At 39.3% G+C, this 17,242-nt stretch overlaps 1 protein-coding gene across 1 annotated transcript; it reads right to left on the bottom strand.

Annotated features, from left to right (window-relative positions):
* Window positions 1–347: 347 nt before the first annotated feature.
* On the bottom strand, window positions 348–16,667 carry RAB27B (RAB27B, member RAS oncogene family). The gene is made up of 5 exons (XM_006837500.1): window positions 16,503–16,667; window positions 14,167–14,252; window positions 9,366–9,469; window positions 5,153–5,276; window positions 348–787 (listed from the first exon to the last, which is right to left on the bottom strand). Exons 1-5 carry the CDS (start codon window positions 16,653–16,655, stop codon window positions 598–600), a joined length of 657 nt encoding a protein of 218 aa, XP_006837563.1. The 5' UTR covers window positions 16,656–16,667; the 3' UTR covers window positions 348–597.
* Window positions 16,668–17,242: the final 575 nt, after the last annotated feature.

The following is a 17,242-nucleotide window of genomic DNA, read 5'->3' as shown; positions in this document are numbered from 1 at the left end:
CCATCATTTTAACAGAACTTTGACATTTTTCAACTCATAAATTTATCAGTAATTTAGTCATCTGAGTACAGCTTCGTGGGTGAGATGCCATTCTTACTGAACCATATAGAATTCTTCATTTTTAATCCATTTTTAATTAATATAGTTCTCTAAATGGAACCTAATGGTATGAATCAGAGTCTATGTAAAAAGGATACCCAATGTGAAAAAAAACCAAAACTTTCTACATTCTCTTTGTCTTTTTAGGAGCGTCTTCCTTTCCTCAATATGGTAATATAAATTTTGTTGATTAAAAACTCACTAGTATTTCTTCTGGTATACTATCTTAAATACTCTTCTTTTTAAAGAAAAGAAATTGAACCTCCAAGATGGTGAGATCTCAATGGGAAATCATTGGCCTTGTCTGGTGGAGAGCCTCAGGGAAAACTATTTAATTCTTTTGCACACTCTTGGCTATTGTGATTTCTTAAAATAGATTTTCTGGCAGAAAAATGAAAGACACAAACACAGTCTACTCAACAACAATGTTGGGGTTGTTCACCATTTGTGGAAATAAGATTTGGGTGGGGCTCTTGATGGTCAGCTCCCAAGTAGAGTCTAGCAGGCACATTTTTTCTCTGCTGGCTTCTCTCCATCTAGTTTACCGGAGTTCCCTCCATTGGCGGTGTCCGGGACTTGTGTCTTGTCTACACACTGTTCCATTCGCTTCATTATTAAGTCCAGAAGGGTCTCTACAGCTTTCTCCACATTCTGACCAGTCGCTGCACTTGTTTCAAAGTAGGGTATGCTAGCATAGAAAAGATGATAGGTAATTTTGAGAGGAAGAAATCAGAAAAAGATACAATCAGACGTACAAATAAGTCACATAGGGAAAAACATGGCTAGCAGAGAGACTGAGAAATCATCATATAGTTGTTATTGTTTTTTCCCCTAAGCTGGAAAGCATTCTTGTTTTTTCTCCAGAAGTAAAATCTGGTGGGCTGCCCTTTAATATGGGTATCATCATCAGACAGGAGGTATTCTGGAACTTGAAGCCCACACACCATCTCTGTTTAAAAAACTTAGGAGTAAAAGTACCTAAACTTATGGTGGTTGTAGTAGTGTGCTGTGGTAGTAGTGTGCGTGGAGTCAGTTCCAACACATAGCAACCCTGTACAGGGTTTCCAAGGCTATAGATCTTTACGGGAGCAGAAAGCCTCATCTTTTTCCTGTATGTCTACACTACTGATCAATATTACCATTAAAATGTTACATCCTTCTTATCAACTAGATAGAAATCTAATTCCCAGACTAAGACAGACGAGGAAGGCAGAAAGACAGACTACTTCTGAATACTTAGTCCTCGAAAGCTGTATGAATAGGTGGGGAACATTGTCAGATATTGTGCCAGAAGATGAAAACATTATGAATAACACCAGAATATTGTCAGGTTTTGTGATGGAAGAGAATCCCTCAGGTTGAAAGGCACTCAAAATATGAATGGGGAAGAGTTGTCTCTTCAAAGTAGAGTTCACCATAATGAAATGAATGGAGTAGAGTTTTCGGGACCTTCATTAGCTGATGGGGCACAACTCAAAATGAGGACAAACAGCTGCAGACTTCAATTAATAATCAGAACATGGAATGTATGAAGTATGATCCTATGAAAATCGAAAGTTGTCAAAAATGGAATGCATAAAGACTAATAGCCTAGTGAGCTAAAATGGACTAGTATTGGCTACTTTGAATCAGACAATCATATAGTTTACTGTGACGGGAACTACAAATTGACTAGGAATGGAATTGCATTCATCATGAAAAAGAACATTTCAAGATTTATCTTGAAGTTCTATGCAGTGATAGAAAAATATCCATACATCTACAAGAAAGAATAGTTACTACCACCAGAATTCAAAGTTTTATGCACCAACCACTAAAGTTTTGCTATACAGTGACCCTGTATAGCATTTCTGAGTAGTGGATGGTGGGTTTGAACCGCCGACCTTACGGTTCAAACTGACCTTATGATCCAGGACATGATCCTGCAGTACCACATCAGGACTTCATAACTACTTAAGCTAGCGATGCTGAAAAAGAAAAATTCTACCAATTTCTTTCATCTGAAATTAATCAAACATGCAGTCAAAATGTGTTAATAATTACTGGTGATTGGAATGTGAAGGTTGGAAACAAAGAAGGACCAGTAGTTGGAAAAATGGCCTTCGTAAAAAATGATAAATATTTGCAAGACTAATGACATATTCAAGGAGCTCTAGTAGCGTAGTGGTTACGAATTGGGCTGCAAATCTCATGGTCAGCATTTCGAAATTACCAGATGTTCCGCGGGAGAAAGATGAAGATTTCTGCTCCCGTAAAGCCTTACAGCCTCAGAAACCCTGTACAGGGCCGCGATGAGTCAGAACCGACTCTACGGCACTTAACAAAAACAACAACAATGACATATTCATTATAAATACCTTTTTAAAGAAACATAAAAAGCAACTATACACATGGACTTCACCAAATGGAAAACACAGGAATCAAATTGACTACATCTGTGAGTAGAGAGATGGTGGAAAAGTTCAATATCATCAGCCAAAAAAAGGTCAGGGGCAGACTGTGAAACAGACCATCAATTGCTCATATGCAAGTCAGGCTGAAGCTGAAGAAAATTAAAACAAGTCCATGAAAGGTAAAATATGACCTTGAACATATCCCAACTGAATTAAGAGATCATCTTAAGAACAGATTTGAATACATTAGACACTAATGACCAAAGACCAGAAGAGCTTTGGGATGACATCAAGAATATCATACAGGAAGAAAGCAAAAGGTCACTAAAAAGACAGGAAAGAAAGAAAAGAACAAAACGGATGTCAGAAAAGACTTTGAAACTGGTTCTCCAGCACAGAGATGCTAAAGCGAATAGAAGAAATGAGGAAATAAAGCAGCTGAACAGAAAATTTCAAAGTGCAGCTTGAGAAAACAAAGCCAAGTATTATAATGAAATGTGTAAAAATCTGGAGTTAGAAAACCCATAGGGAAGAACACACTTAGCATTTCTCAAGCTGAAAGAACTGAAGAACAAATTCAAGCTTCGACTTACAATATTGAAGAAGGTCAGCAGTTCAAGTTCACCAACTGCTCCTCAGAAACCCTATTCAAGGTCACTGTGAGTCAGAACTGACTCAATGGCACTTAACAGCAATAACATGCTCAAAATACTGAAGGATGCAGAAAGCATCAAACGATGATGGAAAGTATACGGAGTCACTGTACCAAAAACAAGTGGTGGATGTTCAACCACTTCAATAGGTAGCATATGATCAAGAACTGATGGTACTGAAGGAAGAAGTCCAATCTATACTGAAGGTAAACAAAACAAAACAGCAAAAACAAGGCTCTAGGAATTGAGAGAATCAAATTGAAGTCTTTCAACAAACTGAGGCAACAATGAAGGCACTCACACCTCTGTGCCAAAAATTTGGAAGACAACTAACTACTTGGTGAACCGATAGGAAGAGATTCATATTTGTGCCCATTCTAAATAGAGGTGACTGAATGAAGAGCAAAAATTATTGAACAATATCATTAATATCACTTACAAGAATAAATTTACTAAAGATAATTAAAAATAGCTGCAACAGTACAGCATCAGGGAACTGCCAGAAACTCAAGCTGGATTCAGAAGACAACAGAAACTATAGGATATCATTATTGATGTCAGGTGGATATTGGCTGAAAGCAAATAATATTAGACAGATGTTTACTTGTGCTTTATTGACTATGCAAAGGCATTCCATTGTGTGGTCATGACAAGCTATGGACAACATTGTGAAGAATGGGTATTAATTGCGCTCATGAGGAGCCTGTACATAGACCAAAAGGCAGTCGTTCAAACAGAACCAGGGAATACTGAATGGTTTAAATTTAGGAAAGGTGTGCACCAGGGTTGTATTCTTTCACCATATGTATTCAATCTGTATGCTGAGCAAATAATTCCAGAAGATGGGTTACATGAAGAATCTGGCATCAGGATTGGAGGAAGATTCATTAACAACTTGTGATATGCAGATGATACAACTTTGCTTGATGGAAGTGGAGAGAACTTAAAACACTTACTGATGAAGATCAAAGACTACAGCCTTCAGTATGGATTGCACCTCAATTTAAAGAAAACAAAATCCTTACAACTAGAAGCTCAGCTGATACCTGTCCGCTGTGGTTGACCCTGCTGGTATTTAAATTACCCATGGCATAGTTCCAGAATCACAGCAACACTCCATGGTAGTGGGTTTGGCTTTGGGGTTTTACTTAGGAGTCAGAGTGCTGGTGTGGCACTGTTGGATAGGCACTGGACACCTAACCCAAAGGTTGGTGGTTCAAATCTACCAGTTCCTCCTCAGAAACCCCATACAGGGTCAATATGAATTGGAACTAACTCAAAGGCACTTAACAGGAATAAGTCAGGAGTCTCAAGGCCTTCCATTAGCTACTTAATCTCAGTGTGACTCAGTTATTCAAATGAAGTATTTCCTGCACACAGTTACAAGAGAATTAAATGTGTTAGTTTGGGAAATGTTCCTAGCACCAGGGCTTCGAACTGGGTGGAACTGGCTCAGCAGTGGGCGATGACATGACATCTGGATCGTGAGCCCTTTCTAGCTTGAGGGCCAGGACTGTGGACCATGAACACATTCAAAGTGGCCCAGTCTGCCGCCATCTTCGAGTCAGGCACTGCTGTTTTCAGTGTTCCAGTCTAGAGATATGGTTGTTATACAGTGTGCACACTGCCATTGTTTTCTGAGAAGGAGATTACGTTTCTACCAGGGGATCAACCCATAATTTGTTTCCTTGTTGGTTATCATTCCTGTTAACCCACATTTTATAAACTCAGGTCCATTCTAGTTTCTTTTTGTCAGATATGGCTGAAACAGAAAGCAACAGCTCAAAGCCCTGGCTAGCACTGAAGTATTCAGTAAGTGTTAGCTGCTATCATTATTATTATTAAATAGTCCAATAAATACATCATAAATATTCTCCTGGGAGATCTTTTAAGTTCGTTAACTATTCTTCACTCAAGTAGACTCCTCCCAGTCTAAATGATGGGTTTCTGCTCCTCCTGTAATCTGCAGTTTGCAAGGTCAGCTGACATCTCAACATAGTGACCTACCCGTATTTGTCTGCCAGGTCTTGGGCTTGTCGTTCGTTGACCTCACGTTGGTCTGGCAGGTCTGCCTTGTTGCCAATTAATACTATATCTGGATTTTCACAATAAGCATTTGCTTGCAGTTGGCCTTGAAAAGAAAGCAGGTGGAACCAGCACATTAGTTGTAAACAATTGATTTCAAATGACTGCTCATACTACAGACTCCTCATCTAATTATTCAGCTTCTGTTTGGCTGCTTCCTAGTTGCGTCAAATTAACCCAGCTACTTTTCTCAGCCTCAGTTGCCCCATCTGTAAAATGAAGATAATGCCTCACAAATTGCAGATTGTGAAGATTGGAAATCATATATGTATAAAGCAACACTCATCAGAGCTCTTCTACATTGGGAAAACGCTTTTTGAGAAGGACATGCTACTTCAGGCCATTTGTTTTACAAACAGAAGTGGAGATAACACAATATGACCTAGAAATATTTAAGTTTTCTGTCACTTTTAGAAAGATGTTCCTTCCTATACATACATTATATAACCTCTTTCAAAGGCCAAAGTGGTCACTTTTTAAAAGTAGAGCATTTTGAACTGCGAGAAATTCATGGAGAAATGGTTTTAATATGGGCAATTTATTTTTCTCTTTTCTCCAGGAAACACTTGTCAAAAAAAGAGGAAAGAAAGAAAAGAAGGGAAGAAGAGAGGGAGACAAAGAAGGAAGAAAGGAGAAAAAGAAAGAATGAAAAAATAGAATGAGAAAGAAAGAATTGTAAGGAAAAAGAAACCTATCAAGCTGAACTTCTTCTGAGATTATGGGTTGACTTTCATGTCTATCTTAAGGCACACTGTGGGTTATCTTGCACAGGCCAGAGGAAGATGACAGTTTTATCCTGTCATCTCACACTCACACTGATGATGTGAGTGTTAGGAATGAGACCATTATTAGACATGGCAATTAATTAAATCCTACCCATCTTTCTGGTGATTCTTAAAAAGCAAGGGAGAGTCTTATCTGCCTTGGAAAAGGATAAATGAATTCTGGGAGTCCTAATCCTTAAGAAGTTAGAAATACCACCAAAATTTGGATAAGGAAGTACAATAATAAAAGGAAATACAGGCAGATCCTAGGATAAACACTCATTTGAAGAAGTGGTTATGGCAGTCAAAATTTGACAATTTTTCTCCCATTGGTATTGTGCTATGAACTTACGTTGAAAGGCATTTTATATATCTCTGTGTGCATATAGATATGGTAGTGGTGGTTATGTACATAGCAACCCTGTATAGGGTTTCCAAGGCTGTAAATATTTATGGGAGCAAAAAGCCTTATCTTTCTCCCATGGAACCACTGGTAGTTTCAAACTGCTAACCATGAGATTAGCAGCCTGACTTGTAACCACTATGCTACCAGAGCTCCATATATGCATATAATCTAAAATCATATCATTTTAATAAAAACATGTCTGTTTCTGAGCATCTACTCTTCGCCATGTATCCTTTTAGCATCTGAGGTATGGTGGGAGAACAAACTAGATAATTTGTGTTCTCATAGAGTCATCGTCTAGTAGTGGTGGTGGTGGTTGCTGTGGAGTAGGTTCCAACTCACAGAGATCATGTATAGGGTTTCCAAGGAACAGCTGGTGGGTTTAAACTGCTGGCCTTGGGGTTAGCAGTCCAGTGCTTAACCTATAGTGCCACGGCAGGACACAGTGGTAGAAGTGTTAAAACACGAGAGGACAAAGAAATATGTAATATAATGTAATGGCAGGTGGTGCAAATGCCCATTGACTGAGGGGACAGAAAGTGATGGAGAACGCTAGAGGTGGAGATGGGTCGTCAGGAAAGGCATCCCCCAAAGACGTAAGGTTTGATCAGACACCTGAAGGAGATGAAGGAACCAGCACATGGCTGTATATGGGAGAAACACAGGAACTCTGTGTTTTATTCCAAGTGAGATAAGATGTCATATAAGAATTTTGGGCAGAAGAACATATGATCCAAATTTTTAAAAAATGGGTCATGTCTGGTCACAGACTGTCCAAAAATCTGTAAATGGCAGAAGCAGCATCGCACGGTAGAATGAGTGATCTGTCCAGTTACTTGTCTATCCCATTAGGATCAAAATGCTTATTTGCAGTAAAAAACAAGCCCAAAGAAATGAAATATCCTCTTAAGTGGCATATAAGCTGAGAAAGAAAAAGAAAAAAAAAGATATGACTCTCCTTGTATATATGTCTATTAATTGGTTTTAATAATTCATTAGATAAAATTTTCACACTCCATATAACATCTAAATTACTGTGGAGGCTGAAGACTGTTCCCTACAAGGTCTCCTCATATTTGAACAATGTTTGAAAAGTCCAACTTCAATCCGAGCTGACTTACTGGCACCCCACACCTTATCTTCAGGCCAGCGCTTGGCTCAGGAGTCGTTTATTAACTAATAATTAATGACAGTCGTCCACCTTTATCAGTGCTTTTATTTTCCATGGTTTCAGTTACTTGTGATCAGCTTTGGTCTGAAATAATTAAATTAAATTACAGGCTATTCTGAATAGCATGATTAAATCTCACACTATTCAGCTTCCTCCTCCATACTTGGACAAGAGCCCACAAAAGACAGTGGAGCCCACAAAAGACTGCACCCTGCCCTCCAGTCTGATGGCTTAACAGGGTTACACTGACTGTCCGGGAGCACCCTGGATACCTGTCGTATGCATGTATAGAAAGGAACATAGTATATAGATAGGGTTCGGCCCTAAGGTGTTTTCCCCATTGAAGGTCTTGTCCCCTGCAAATAAATGTGTGTGTATGTGAGGGTGGGACGTGGGTACTGTATGACTAGTTGATTATAACTAATTTGACTTGGAAGGAGCTCTGGTAGCATAGTGGTTTCGGGTCGGGTTGCTAACCTCAAGGTCAGCAGTTCAATTCTACCAATGGTTCTGCAGGTGAAAGATGAGACTTTCTGCTCCCGTAAAGATTTACAGCCTCAGAAACCCTATACAGGGCTGTGTGAGTTGGAACTGACTCCACGGCACACAGCCACCACCACAACCAATTGGACTTGGATCTACATTAATGTCCATGGAAGCATCAGTCAAGAAATCAAATCACATATTACATTGGGCAAATCTGCTAAAGAACTCTTTAAAGTGTTAAAAAGCAAAGATGTCATTTTGAGGATGAAGGTGGCCCTGACTTAAGCCATGATATTTTCTATAGTCTTATAAGCATGTGAAAGCTGGACAATGACTAAGGAAGGACAAAGAAAACTCTATGCATTTGAATTACGACGCTAACAAAGAATATTGAATATACCATGGACGGTGAGAAGAATGAACAGATTTGTCTGGGAAGAAGTACACATGGAATTTTCCTTAGAAGTCAGGAGAGAGGAACTTCATCTTATAGACATTGGACTTGTTGTCAGAAGGACCAGTCCCTGGAGAAGAGTATCATGCTTGACAAAGTAGATGCTCAGCAAAACAGAGAAGGACTTTCATGGAGCTGGATTGACAGAATGAGTGAAACAGTGGACTCATGTATAGCAATGATTCTGAGGATACCAGCAGACAGGGTGCTGTTCTGTTTGACATGTAGTTACCATGAACAGGAACCAACTCTACAACCCTTAATACCACCACCACCAGTTAATCCATTAGGCCTTGCACTCATTTCAGAAAACACTGTTTTCCTCTGTGCCTTCTCCAGGCCAGATGAAGTGGCTGTTGTAGCTCAATGAGTTGTAAGACATCCTTTAAAACTACTGTTGTTGTTGTTAAGTGCTGTCGAGTTGACTCTGACTCATCGCAATCCTGTATAGGGTTTCCGAGGAGCATCTGGTGGGTTTGAACTGTCAACCTTGTGGTTGGCAATCTAGTACTGATCCTACAGCAAGCATCACACTAGGACTCCTTTCGACTACTAGACAAGTGGAGCTGATGACCTTGCAATCACAATGACAAAGACTTTAAATATTAAAGTCATGATTAACTCTTCTTAAAAGCGTATCAAAGGAAAACATAATTCCTTTGTCTAGTTAAAGTCCCCCAGTTTGAAGGTGACACAGACAATACTAAACTCATGATTTCCTAAAGCTAATCTGTGATGACCAGTCTAGTCATATCTTGTAAGGCAAACAAGCAAATGTAGTTGCTGAGTTCCAATGTGTATTTATAGTTACTGCATCTTAAAATGGTCAATACAAATCACTCAGCCACACTTACTCATCCAGTTTCTGACATTTAAGAAGCTCTGCTGACTGGTGAGGTCAAACATTAATAAGAAGCCCATGGCATCTCTGAAAAATGCGGTGGTGAGGCTCCGAAACCTGCCAAGAAAGCACAGTAGATAGTTGTGAAAGTTAGTCCATAGATTTATGGTGCAATACAAACAAGTCTTCCTGTTCAAACACAAAGTCTCCATGGGTTACCCTGTAGAACACAGAGAACAGATGGAAAGCCTACTGAAAGGCCAGGTGAGGAGGTTCTTTTTTTAAACCACTTTCTGATATGGTCTGTAACATTCAATCACAAACATACTCACTCAACATATCTCCACCTTGATACTTGTGTGCCCAATTACTTCTAGATATTTCCACTTAGAGGAAACACAAGAACCTCCAACTTCACATGTCCACAACCACACTGGTCCCGCCTTCGTATTTCTCATTCAGTCAATGGCATCATCATCTTCCCCTTTGCCATAGTCTTGGCATCGGCTATAAATGCAAGTATCTCTAGACCTGCTCATTTGTGATCACATCTATATCTAACCTATTCTAGTTCACAAAAGGAGCTCTGGTAGCATAGTGGTTGCGAATCAGGCTGCGAACCTCAGGGACAGCAGTTTGAAACTCCCAGCTGTTCTGCGGGAGAAAGATGAGGCTTTCTGCTCCCGTAAAGATTTACAGCCTTGGAAACCCTGTACAGGGTTGCTATGAGTCAGAACCGACTCCACGGCACATACCAATAACAACAACTAGTTCACAAAGCCATTATTTTCCACATGTATAACTTTCCCAGCCATATAAATCTCCTTTCTGTCTCCTTCTGATTTCTTCCCATTCATTATTTCAATCCTTTGCTAAGGTCATTTTAGTGATGATACATTGTTCTTCAGGTAGTGCTCAAGCTCCTTAGCAAACTGCCAATGCTTTGTATGAGCTGACCCTTAGTTTCTTAATTTCTTGACCACTCACAGACATACGGATTTTCTTTCACTTCTTAGAAAGCTCTTTCCTCTTGGTTTTCACACATGCTATTCTTTCTTCTGTCTTCCTATCAATAACATCACAGCCCACCTCAGATCTACAAGAATAGCATCCTTTATGAGGAAGGGCAAATCCTGTAAGAGCATATACCACTCCTGAAGGACCCTTCCCAACACCCAAGTCTGGGTTATGGGCTCCTCCTAATGGGTCCACTTATCACCTTTTGTTTCCCTATTAATGTCCTACAGTTTTATTGAAATTGTTAGTTATTTGTCCAAATTTCACACTAGACAGGAAGCTTCAGGAGACAAGGAGTGGTTTCCAATATGTTTTCCATTATATGAGATGGTTTTAAAAAGTTTGTAGAAAAATGGCATTAAAGGATCATGGAACTTTTTAAGGCCCCTTGTGTTTTCATAGTTCTCAGGAGGGTAGTTGTTCACACAATATTTGTGAAATTAAAGAAAATGAAAGAAAGTAAGAAATAAAGAGAAGAGCCAAAGGTATGAAATTATTAAAGATTTAAAATGATGTCTATAGAGAAGGATGCTTTTAATACCAAAGCAGAGAGAGAAGAGAATTTTTGTTTTTTTGAGAAGAGAAATTTTAACCACTATTTCCAAATTAGGATTTCTTTTGTTGGGGTGTTGTCATAATCTAAAAATATAGAGATACCAAAAAAATTTACTCTTTTTTTTTTTCTTGTGAATTTGTTCTTACCATTTGTTGGACGCTCATAGAGACTATAGTATATTTGTTGAAAATTTCCCTCTCTTTGGGGACTAGCTGAATTCATAAAATTACCCCTTATTCAACCATAATTGTGTTGTGGTTGTACTCTCCCAAAGTGTGTGTGTTACTTAAGGACAAACTATGTCTTTTTTTCCTTTTGTATTGTCTACAACACATGACAGACTTATCTAAAACCTGCTTGCATTGGTTATAGTGACACGAACACTCTAAGACCCCTTTGCATCCATAGCAATGTGGGTAGCACATAGTCACATTGGACTAGGTTCATGCCTTGGACCATTCTGCCCAGTATCTTTATTATCTCAAAACCGTCCCAGGATTTTCTTCAAGGAGAAAGAGAATTGATGCTGCCTTTATCCACTGAGCTCATTCTGACCAATGAGTTGGTAGGGTGGGAAAGCCTGGTGTGTAGCTCACCACCCAGCTCGTGACGCGGTGTTCTCTCTCTCTCTCTCTCTCTCTCTCTCTCTCTCTCTCTCTCCCCATGGCATGGAGGCTGTGCTCTGTATCCTTTTGGTTTACAGAAGGGTATGTTTTTTTTTTCCTGCCTCCCATGATGTCTGTCTTATCAATGTCTATTATCTTATATGACTTGATGTGCCAGATGTCCTCAGGCACTGGGCTGAGGTGTGAGACATTGTTTGTCTTGTTGCTTAGCTACACTTTATATATACAGACTGAAAAATTCTCCAGGGATGAATAACCCAAGTGTTACTAAGAATGCCCTAGTGTTCCCCATTTCCCTCCTCGAGCAGCTGTCTAAAGGGGCAGACTAGAGAAGCCTGCCATCCGGGTAGGCTGACATATAATGCGCCAGGACATATGGGAACCACATTTTCTCATATTACTTCTTCAAAAATGAGTTAAATTGGTCTATAAAACATACATCTTTGTGACAACAAAACTGACATGTGAGCAGAGACTCTTGTGAGGAATGACTTGGGAGGAACCAGCAGTGTTGAAGGGTGTGTGTAAATGGAATTCACAGTCAGAAAAGCTAACAGAGAGGGCTCAGCACCTCTCCTGGCATATACACTCACTGAAAGTGAGAACATTTTGGATGCCTTTCAAAAACGGAAGTGTTTACAAGCGTAAACATACTAAGATATGTGATGTAGAATTTGGAGGTATGAGCCTTCTAAATATGCTCTATGCCAACTTACTACTAAGTTTTATTTAATCTAACACTGAAAATATTCATTAGCTTCAGGTCTTTCATTCTTCAAAACCTTGGATCCCAAAGATGTTTATTTTCACTGATAATGGATCATCCTCAGTCCTACGTAACCTGTACTATTTTGTGGGCTTTGTTATGTGTGGTCAGGTTGATTCCCACTCACAGTGACCCTATAGAACAGTGGAACTGTTGCATCAGGTTTCCTAGGTTGTAATGTTTAAGGGAACAGACTACCAGCTCATTTCACCTATGCACTCACTGGTGGGTTCAGTTAGCCACCAAGTGCTGAAACATTGTGATATCATTGCTCTTTTACTACTGTCTAAAACTCAAGGTGTGCTAATGCGCTGGACTGCAAAGTTGGTTTCAATCATAAGGTCGGTGGTTCAAGGTCACCAGTCACTCACTTCTTAGAAACCCTATATAGGGTCACTATGGGTCAGAACGACAACAACAAAAAACCCCAAGCAATTGAATCCCCTGCCATCCAGTTGATTCCAACTCATAGTGACCCTGTATAGGGTTTCCAAGGCTGCAACTCTTTACAGAAACAGAAAGCCTCGTCTTTCTCCTACTGAATGGCTGGTTGGTGGAGTTCAACTGCCGACCTTGCAGTCCAATGCTTATCCTACAGAACCATCAAGGTTCCTTACTATTGTCTACTGAGTCTTTCTAATAGAATTAATACCAAAACTAGGCAAAGTTTCTGCTCTCATGAAGGCCATTTAGTTGGGGTGACCAGATCACTAAGTGAATCTGGTTAGAGACAAAAAAAATGGAAGATATGCTTTTAACAAAGTGGTTTTTAATGTAAGAAATAAAGGGATGATAGACTCAGAATTTCAGGAATTAAGAAGAGAGAGGGAGCTTCAGTTGAGGTTTTAAGAAACTCTACATAGATGAGGTGGAATGTGAGGTGGGAAGGAATGAAGGAATGGGAAGGTGGTGAATGAATAAAGCATTCTAGCTGGAAAACAATGGCACGATTGAAAGTTTAGAGGATAAAGCCAGTCACTGAGTGTACACTGGAAAGTCTGTGTAGAAGAGTAAGAGATAGGAAAGGTTTTAACACCCTTTTCTTCAATTCTCCATTAATGTGGCACTTGTAATACAGTTAATTTCCCATCTTCATTCAAAGAAATGTTGGAGAACATTCTCCTACTAGAAAGATGCAAAGGCAATGCATGGCAGGAATCTTCATAGAGATACAATGCTAGTTAGGTTGTTGTTTAGGGCTGTTGAGTTGGTTATGATTCATAGAAACTCTACACAGGGTTTCCCAGGAGTGGCTGGTAAATTTGAACTGCCAACCTTGTGATTCAAACTGACCTTGTGGTCTAGTGCCTATCCTACAGTGCCACATTCTCCTCTAGAAACGTGCACAGGCAATGCATAATGGGGGTCTTCATAGAGGTCCAGTTATCTCTATGAAGTTATAGCTGATTAAAAATAATTTTTATTTTCTTCTCAATACAAATGTCTACTTAGGAACTAGGAGAAAAGTTGTGTGTTATTATGTTTCAGGTTCACACGGTCGTCTTCAAGTTCCCCCAACTCACGGCCACCCCATGCACAACAGAACTAAATGCTGTCTAATCCTGTACCATCTCTGTGATTGGTTGTTGAGCTAATGGGTGTGATCCATAGAGTTTTCATTGACTGATTTTTGTTAAGTAGATGATCAGATCTTTCTTTCTAGTCTGTCTTAGTATGGAAGTTTCACTGCAATTTCTTCAGCATCATAGTAACCCATAAGCCTCCACTGAAGGCCAGTTCTCCCTCAGAGAGGGTAAGAGTTTTACCGCAGATCCACATACAGCCTTCATTGTAAAGGACAGTTTTCTAAGGCGTGTATATAGCTGGAAATAAAGCAATTTCATATTACCGCTCTTGTCCTGCAGTGTCCCATAGCTGAAGATGCACCTTAAATGCTTTTCCTGAAGATCCATTTGATCCTTGTGTATTATAAACCTGAAATAGACAATTTGCATGAGCTGGTTTGTTGTTGTTAATGTGTCCTTGAGTCAGTTACAACTCATAGCGACCCTGTATAGGGTTTCCAAGGAGCAGGTGGTGGGTTTGAGCTGCTGGCCTTGTGGTTAGCAGTCCAGTGCTTATACTACAGTGCCATACCAGCTGATACTGCTTTGGATTTTGTCAACATTCAAATTCTCTGCCGGGTTCAACCGGCATGTTTTCTCTCGATTACTATAATCAAAGTTCATAGTGCAGAATAAATATTTGCTCTGCTTTTCCAGAAGTATCGCATATACTCTCACTTTGAAATGTCAAGTACAAATACGATTTTCAACACAATTTAGGCATACTGCAAACTTAAATTAGACACCTTCTGTCATTTTCTCATGGAGACAGCAAAAATTAGATTTTAGGACCCAAGCTCTAAGTTCAAACACCAACTCTTCATTTGTGAATCTAACTATCTTATGTATAAATCAAGACCCACAATCCCTTCCTACTTCACAGAATTGCTGTAAACTTAAATAATAAATGTGGAAGCACTTCTTTAACAGGAAACTGCTTCACAAACACCTGGATTTCTTTTACTGAGTTCTTTTAAAAAAATAACTGATCTGTGAGCTATAAACAGAATTCCTCAGTAAGTTGGCACAGGACACTCCAAACCTTCCTTTACTAACTATTTCTCCCATTTCCTTTTAGAAACATTTACATTTTAAAATTTGACAGATTTTCAACTTTTTTACTTAAGCAAAACATATCATGCTTAATACTTAATCATTCCCCCCAAATATGGATTTAGTGGAAATGATTCAGTGGGGAAATTTCATAAGGACTTATACCCATATCAGTAGGGGGTTAGGGATAGGGCCGAGTAGAGAGGCATAGGAGGTGGGGAAACTGTGAAGAGGGGTTGGAAGCAAAATTACTAAGACTACACACACTACAGTGTATTGACTTTCAGATAAGCTACAGGATATTATGAGGAATCATGATTTAACGTCTCAGGCAATGGCCTTCCACTATTTCCTTTGTTTTCCTTCCCAATTCTCAAGCAATGAGTAGCTTTGTGACATCCATTGGAAGCTGTAGCCATCTTGGCAATCAAGGATACCTTGGGTGGCAGTAAATCTGGCTACACTTATGTGTCTATGCTACACGTCTCATATGTCACAATGATCCTCATTCCTGTCATTAGCGTCTAGCATAAGAGAAGGAAGTGGTTGTGATTCTCACTTAAACCCCCTTATCTCAGAAAGTTGCACGATTGGTCTCACATTCTGTTCATAAGAAACCAGTGATTGATGGCTGAGTCGACACAAAAATAAAAGTGCAGCAGAAAATTAGAAGCTCTGGTTCCAGCTATTTGTCAATCATATTTTTCAGCCTCTTTCTCAAGAGCAGGGAAAGAGACCCTTCTAATTATTGAGGAATCTAACTTAGATCAAAGAGTTAATTGTGCTTGGCTTCTGAATAATTCAGGTTCGAAAAGATTCCTTGAACATTTATAGTAAACACACTATACAAATCCAGATATTTTTATGTTTGTATTTTAATGGCCTTATATACTTTTGGAGTTAAAAGAGAGTGCCACTCAATATTTTTTTTTTTTTAGCCATCATGTTACTTACAGCTGAGAAAGGAATAAATAATATTTCCAAGTAAATTACAGTGAATTAGGAATTTCATCTAATAAAAGAGACACCTGTCAAAGCAAAAAGCATAGTTTCTTATTGAAAAAAAAAATTATTTGATTTTATTTTTGTCATTACTGTTGCTGTTGAGAACATACACAGCAAAACACACACCGATTTAACAGTTTCTACATGTAAAATTCAGTGGCATGTATTACATTTCCGAGTTGTACAACCATTCTCACCCTCCTTTGATGGAGTTGTTTCTCTCCCCCCCCCCCCATTAACATACACTCACTGCCTCTTAAGTTCCTTAGCTCATATTTTGAGTTGCTGTTGTCAGTGTGATTCCATCCAGATAGATCTTAAGAGGGTGTAATGTTCAAGGTACATTGTTGTTGGTGTTAAGTGCCATCAAATTGGTTCCTACACATAGAGACCTTATATAGGGTTTCCAAGGAGTGGGTTCGCATTACCAACCTTGTGGTTAGCAGTCCAGTGTTTATCCTACAGCACCACACTAGGATTCCTCAAGGAACATAGCCTTTCTTAATTTGTATTTTACATGGGGGAATCAACAACAAGGTTAACATTAGAGTTAAAAACTTACCACACGTTTTTCCCGAAAGTCTATTCCAACTGTTGTGATGAATTTGGGGTTGAACTTGTTGTCTGTGTATCTGTAAAGAAATGTCGTCTTCCCCACTCCTGAGTCTCCGAGGGCCAGGAGTTTGATCAGATAATCATAGTCCCCATCGGTCATAGTGATGGTCTTGGAGGGCCTGTGTAAGAGAAGACAAACAAATATGCTACGATTGAAGTTAGCTTTCCTTTGTCTCATATCAAAATACAACATGAATCTGGTTGTCAAGATTACAAAATCCAAATGCTTGTATCCTGCTAGATTCTGAATGAACTAGTTCAGAGTGGCTTTAGGGGTGAAGATACATCTCTTATTTCACTCAGCACACATGTTTTGACATCATGTCAGTTAATAAGGAACAAAAAGTTCTATGATACCTCAAATAGCAACTGACACAGCAGTTTTTGCTGTTAGTGCACGGAGTTGGTTCTAACTCATAGCTAGGAGCAATAGTAGAACTTAAATATGGAGTCCTAGTTTAAAAAAGAACTTAAACCAGTGCCTTTTGGGGATAGAAACATGATGCTGTGAAGAGGAAAGGGTCACAAGAAACAAAAATATCAGTCCAAGATGATGCATGCTGCTAGAGAGAGACAGATATTCTATATGGTTAATGAAAATGGGAAGGAGCTCTGGTAGCGTAGTGGTTACGAATCGGGCTGCGAACCTTAAGGTCAGCGGTTCGAAACTACCAGCCGCTCCGCGGG

The sequence above is a fragment of the Chrysochloris asiatica genome, unplaced genomic scaffold (genome assembly GCF_000296735.1).
Source record: "Chrysochloris asiatica unplaced genomic scaffold, ChrAsi1.0 scaffold00021, whole genome shotgun sequence".
NCBI lineage: Eukaryota > Metazoa > Chordata > Mammalia > Afrosoricida > Chrysochloridae > Chrysochloris > Chrysochloris asiatica.
This window is presented reverse-complemented; position numbering and strand designations above follow the sequence as displayed.

Bases quoted from the DNA above. Each gene is read 5' to 3' on its own strand.
- RAB27B (XM_006837500.1), bottom strand. From the start codon at position 16,655: ATGACCGATGGGGACTATGATTATCTGATCAAACTCCTGGCCCTCGGA. The intron at 14,253-16,502 runs GTAAGTTTTTAA...TGTCTATTTCAG, and splicing joins ACTTTCGGGAAAAACGTGTG to GTTTATAATACACAAGGATC. The intron at 5,277-9,365 runs GTAAGTGTGGCT...TTTCTTTTCAAG, and splicing joins AAATGTCAGAAACTGGATGA to GCCAACTGCAAGCAAATGCT.